The 5,266-nt window shown below is 45.2% G+C and overlaps 1 protein-coding gene across 4 annotated transcripts in view; it reads right to left on the bottom strand.

Annotated features, from left to right (window-relative positions):
• Positions 1-457: 457 nt before the first annotated feature.
• FBXO4 (F-box protein 4) overlaps positions 458-5,266 on the bottom strand; it is a 15,699-nt gene continuing 10,890 nt past the window's right edge. For all 4 annotated transcript variants that reach the window (XM_025207709.1, XM_025207707.1, XM_025207710.1 and 1 more), the window contains exons 6-7: positions 4,553-4,728; positions 458-1,332 (exon numbers count right to left, since the gene is read on the bottom strand). In XM_025207709.1, the coding sequence (XP_025063494.1) occupies positions 1,243-1,332; positions 4,553-4,728 (266 nt within the window). In that variant the 3' untranslated portion in view covers positions 458-1,242. The remainder of the gene's footprint in view (positions 1,333-4,552; positions 4,729-5,266) is intronic.

Here is a 5,266-nt window from a genome sequence, read left to right as displayed (position 1 = left end):
TGGGAAGTGTTGTAGCACAAGCAGGCAGCTGCTTCCCAATCAGGCTCTGCACTAAACCGGAGATGAGCATGGGACTTCACCAAGTGGCAGCAGTAGTGGCAGCAGCAGCACCTCAGCTGAGAAGCACTGAGGTAAGCTGAATCAGTACAACAGTGCTTCTCAAGTGGGATTCTGCCAAATTCAGAAAAGTTATGGAGGGTACCTTGAATAAAAGGTTGAGAAGCACAGGTCTAGACACTGCTCCTCCAAAGAGTCCTTGTATTTATGGTATATGGCACACTTCTGTTAACCATTTAAGGAATACACTATGCAAGAGTCAGGTGTCTGATTTCTGCCATCTCCAATAAATACACTTAATTAATCTGGCTACGCTTACAAGGAGAGGGCTGTGCTGGAACTAAGCTAACAGTGGCTGAAATATCTACAAAATGATTTAAACCAGAGGTGCTCATGGCTGAAATATCTACAAAATGATTTAAACCACTGGTGCTCCCCCCCGGCCTGTGGGCCAGATCCAGCCCCTCGGGCTGTGCCGTCTAGCCTACAGGACTCCCCACGGATCCTGCGAGGAGCCCTGCAAGTTGTGGCCTTGCACACTAGATCAGGGATGCAGGGCAGCAAAGGGTCCAATCTTGGTACATGGTGGGGTAGGCAGGGGCAGCATGACACCCCCGGAGCCCAATCCTGGCTGGGCAGGGACAGCATGGAGCCTGACTAGGCAGGGATGGCACAGAGCCCTGTACCACCTCTACCTGGCCAGAATCAGGCCCCAGGGCCCTGCACTGCCCCCACCCAGCTAGGATCAAACTTTGGCTGAGTGAAGGCAGCTCGGAGCCCCAGGGCCTGATCCCGGTGCATGGAGCCTGATCTGGCCTGCAGATCAGCCTTGCAGCATTCATCTGACCTGCAGGACCAAAACTGTGAGTACCACTGCTTTAAATTATAAAAAGTGCTGGGAAAGGAAGGCACTACAAAGAGTGCAATTTAAAACCAAATCCAATCTAACCCAACGCAAACCCATGATATTTTTTTTAATGGCATCAAGCCATGTTTGCTTATGGTTGCAATAATCCAAATCTGTGTTAGAAGAATGCTAACTTTTAAAATATATGCAAAAATGCAGGGCCTGCCTTTTAATTTTCTGATCAGATAGTGCAATGTCAGGGTGAGATTCTCCCTCCATGTGCTTTGCAAATACAAGTAAAGCTTTCTAGTTTATACAGTATGGCAAAATAAATTTGATCACTGTGCATTTTTATGTTCAACCTCTTCAAGCAACCACTCAACTCCATTTAGCAGTCCATTTAAATTAGCAGCTACAGTATCCTGCACCTGTAGAAACAAGAAAGGCCAATGTGTTATATTGATATTAATACTGCATGTTACACTATATTAACGCTGCAAGTTGGCTCTTAAAGTCAGTAATACTCATGTCAATTCTGCTTGTTTTCACAGAATCAGAGAAAATTAGGGTTGGAAGGTACCTCAAAAGCTCATCTAATGCAACCTCCTGCTCAAAGTAGGACCATCCACAGCCAGATCATTCCAGCCAGGGTTTTGTCTAGCCGAGTCTTAAAAACCTCCAAGGATGGAGATTCCATCGCTTCTCTAAGTAACCCATTCCAGTACTTCACCACCCTCCTAGTAAGAAAGCTTTTCCTAATATCCAACCAAAACTTCCCTTGCTGCAACTTGAGACCATTGCTCCTTGTTCTGTCACCTGCACCACTAGCTCCATCCTCTTTGGAACCACCCTGCAGGTAGTTAAAGGCTGCTGTCAAATCCCCCTTTAGTCGTCTCTTCTGCAGACTAAACAAGCCCAATTTCCTGTGCCTCTCCTCCTAAGTCATGTGCCCCAGCCCCCTAACCATTTTTGTTGCCCTCTGCTGGATTCTCTCCAATTTGTCCACATCCTTTCTGTAGTGGTGGACCCAAAACTGGACACATTACTCCAGCTGTGGCCTCACCAGTGCAGAATAGAGGGGAATAATTACTTCCCCTGGTCTGTTGCAATGTTTCTACTAACGCAGTCCAGTATGCTTTTTGCCTTCTTGGCAACAAAAGCACAATATTGAATCATATTCAGCTTCCTGTCCCCTGTAACCCCCAGGTCGTTTTCTGTAGAGCTGCTACTTAGCCAGTTGGTCCCAAGCCTGTAGCAGTGCATGGGACTCTTCTGTCCTAAGCCCAGGACTTAGTACTTGTCCTTGTTGAACCTCATGAGATTTCTTTTCGTCCAATCCTGCAATTTGTCTAGGTCACACTGAATCCTAGCCCTACCTCCCCAGCGTATCTACTATACCCCCCCAGCTTAGTGTCATCCGCGAACTTGCTGAGGGTGCACTCAATCCCATCTTCCAAATCACTAATGAACACATTGAACAAAACCAGGCCCAGGACTGACCCCTGGGTATCAAATGATACTGGCTGCCAACTAGATCTTGAGCCATTGATCACTACCTGTTGAGTCCAACAATCCAGCCATCTTTCTATCCACCTTACAGTCCATTCATCCAGCCTATACTTCCTTAGCTTGCTTGCAAGAATGCTGTGGGAGACAGTATCAAAAGGCTTGCTAAAGTCAAGGTATCATATCCACTGCTTTCCCTGCATCCACAGAGACAGTCATCTCATCACAGAAGACAATCAGGTTGGTCAGGCATGATTTGCCCTTGGTGAATCCATGCTAATCATTTCTGATCACTTTCTTCTCCTCCAAGTACTTAGAAATGGATTCCTTGAGGATCTGCTCCATGATTTTTCTGGAGACTGAGGTGAGGCTGACTAGTCTGTAGTTCCCTGGATACTCCTTCCCTTCTGTAAAGATGGGCACTATATTTGCCCTTTACCAATCGTCTGGGACCTCCCCCAGTCGCCACAAGTTTTCAAAGACACATAATGGACAGCGATTCTTCAATCACATTGGCCAACTTCCTCAGCACCCTTGGATGCATTGCATCTGGCCCCATGTACATGTCCAGCTTTTCTAAATTGTCCCTAACCTGTTCTTTCATCACTGAGGGCTGCTCACCTTCTCCCCAAACTGTGCTTCCCAGTGCAGTAGTCTGGGAGCTGACCTTGTCTGTGAAGACCAAGGTAAAAAAGCCATGGAGTACTTCAGCCTTTTCCTCATCATCTGTCACTAGGTTGCCTCCCCCATTCAGTATGGGATTCCCTGATCTTCCTCTTGTTCCTGATATACTTGTAGAAATCCTGCTTGTTACCCTTCACATCCCTTGCTAGCTGCAACTCCAGTTGTGCTTTGGCCTTCCTGATTCCATCCCTGCATGCCTGAGCAATATTCTTATACTCCTCCCTAGTTATCTGCTCAAGCTTCCACTTCTTGTAAGCTTCCTTTTTGTATTTAAGATGACTGAAGAGTTCTCTGCTAAGCCAAGCTGGTCGCCTGCTATATTTGCTATTTTTCCTGTACATTGGGATGGTTTGTTTCTGCACACTCAGTAAGGTTTTTTTAAAATACAGCCAGCTCTCCTGGATTCCTTTCCCCCTCAGACTGACCTCCCAGAGGATCCTGCTGCTTACACTGTAACACAGTTAGGTATTTATATACCTGGTAAGCAAATAAACTGCTTAAATTCATAGCATCTTTCAGCTTCAGTGTTTACTTTGTAAACTAACTGTGCTCTGAAGGAAATGCAGCTATGGGAGGCCTTGAAATTGATAGTCCATTTCAGAATTGCTAGCCCCCTTCATTTTCAAGACTTCTAATAAGCTGTGAGACTGACTAGCTCCCATCATTTTCAAAGCTTCTGATAACAACCCTGAACCTTCATAACTGCTATGAGAATCCTTGAAAGTTTCAGAGATGCTAGTGCTACACACAGCACTGTGGACTTAATGAGCGTTACTTACATTAAATTTGGATATGGGAGTATTCCAGGTAAGTGCATAGCCTTTTTTCAGTCCTGAGGCTGAATGCTTAATTGAAATATGGCATACTCACAAAACACTACTCTCCCCAAAACCTTACCACACTTGCATGTTTTGTGCAAGTCAAAGTGTTAAATAAGTTCAGGACCTCAAGTGCTGAATAAAGGTTGTGCACTGGAAAAGACTAGAAGCAGCACAGGATACAGACAGGTACGTGTAAGCTGACCAACTAATAAGCTTCTGCAAATGACAAGAAAAAGAGGCTTGTGGTTAAGTTACTGGGCTGGGATTAAGGAGATCTGGTCTGAAATCAGTGGAAGTTTTGCTGCTGACTATAAAGCCAAGATTTTACCCCACATTCCATACTTGCTCTGCCATAATCTTCATGTATGACTTTAGGCAATTCACTTCATTTTTCTATGCTTCAATTTCTCATCTAAATAACTGGGATAGTACTTCCTGTCACAGAAGCATTGAGATGCTAAATTCATGTTGTTTGTTCAGATTTATAATATATTCCTATTGTTTGTTCAGATATTAGTGTGTCAACAGCTATACTGATAATTAAACAGTAGGAAAAAGCATCTTGTGTCTCTTACTCAAAGAAAAAGTTATAAAGACGACAATTAAAAGGAATAATAGAGATTAAAAATAGAAATACCATCCATGGCTGCCTTAGCTGGTTTAGTTGCAGTTGGTGTGCCATGTAAACACATGGAATTCTTTTAACGCCATCATAAGAGGTACAGGATAAAAACAGCACAGGTCTGTTTTGGGGCCCAAGAGCTGGATCAATCATTGCCAAAATATGGGCAAGTTCATCTTGTCGATCGTGTACTAAGAAAAAGATTACAACGTGAATATTAAACTGTATGCAAAACCCACTTGTACGGTAAAGCTCAATTTCATTACAGATTTATTTTTATTGTTAGAAAGATACCCATCATTGTAGTTTTATGCATACCGCCCAAGAGAGAACCCAAGTCACAACAGACCATTTTAGAAATCTCTCTCATTTCCCACTGACACAGTTTAGACATCCTGTTACTCTCCTTCACCACCTTCCTGTTCTCTTTCTACTCCTTCCTCTACACAGTTCAGCACAGCTGAAGGATCAAACAAAATGTAAGTGCTCCGGTATTAAAAGACTAGTCAATTGCCTGTCAAGAAAGATGGGGGGTGAGGGAGCAGGCCCCACCCCCAGGTCCGTGCCCGCTCGCCCCTTCCCTCCTGCAGCTTGGGGTCTAGGCCTGCTCCCCTCTTCCCTGCCGCAGCAGTGGACAGAGAGGAGGAGTGGGCCTGGGCCCCATGCAGGGGAGGACCGGGCCCGAGGGTGGGGAGAAGCTGGGCCGCTGAGGCGGGGAGGGGGAAGCAG

The sequence above is a fragment of the Alligator sinensis genome, unplaced genomic scaffold (assembly GCF_000455745.1).
Source record: "Alligator sinensis unplaced genomic scaffold, ASM45574v1 scaffold663_1, whole genome shotgun sequence".
NCBI classification, from domain to species: Eukaryota; Metazoa; Chordata; order Crocodylia; family Alligatoridae; genus Alligator; species Alligator sinensis.
Note: the sequence above shows the minus strand (reverse complement) of the source record. Positions and strands in the feature narration are given on the sequence as shown.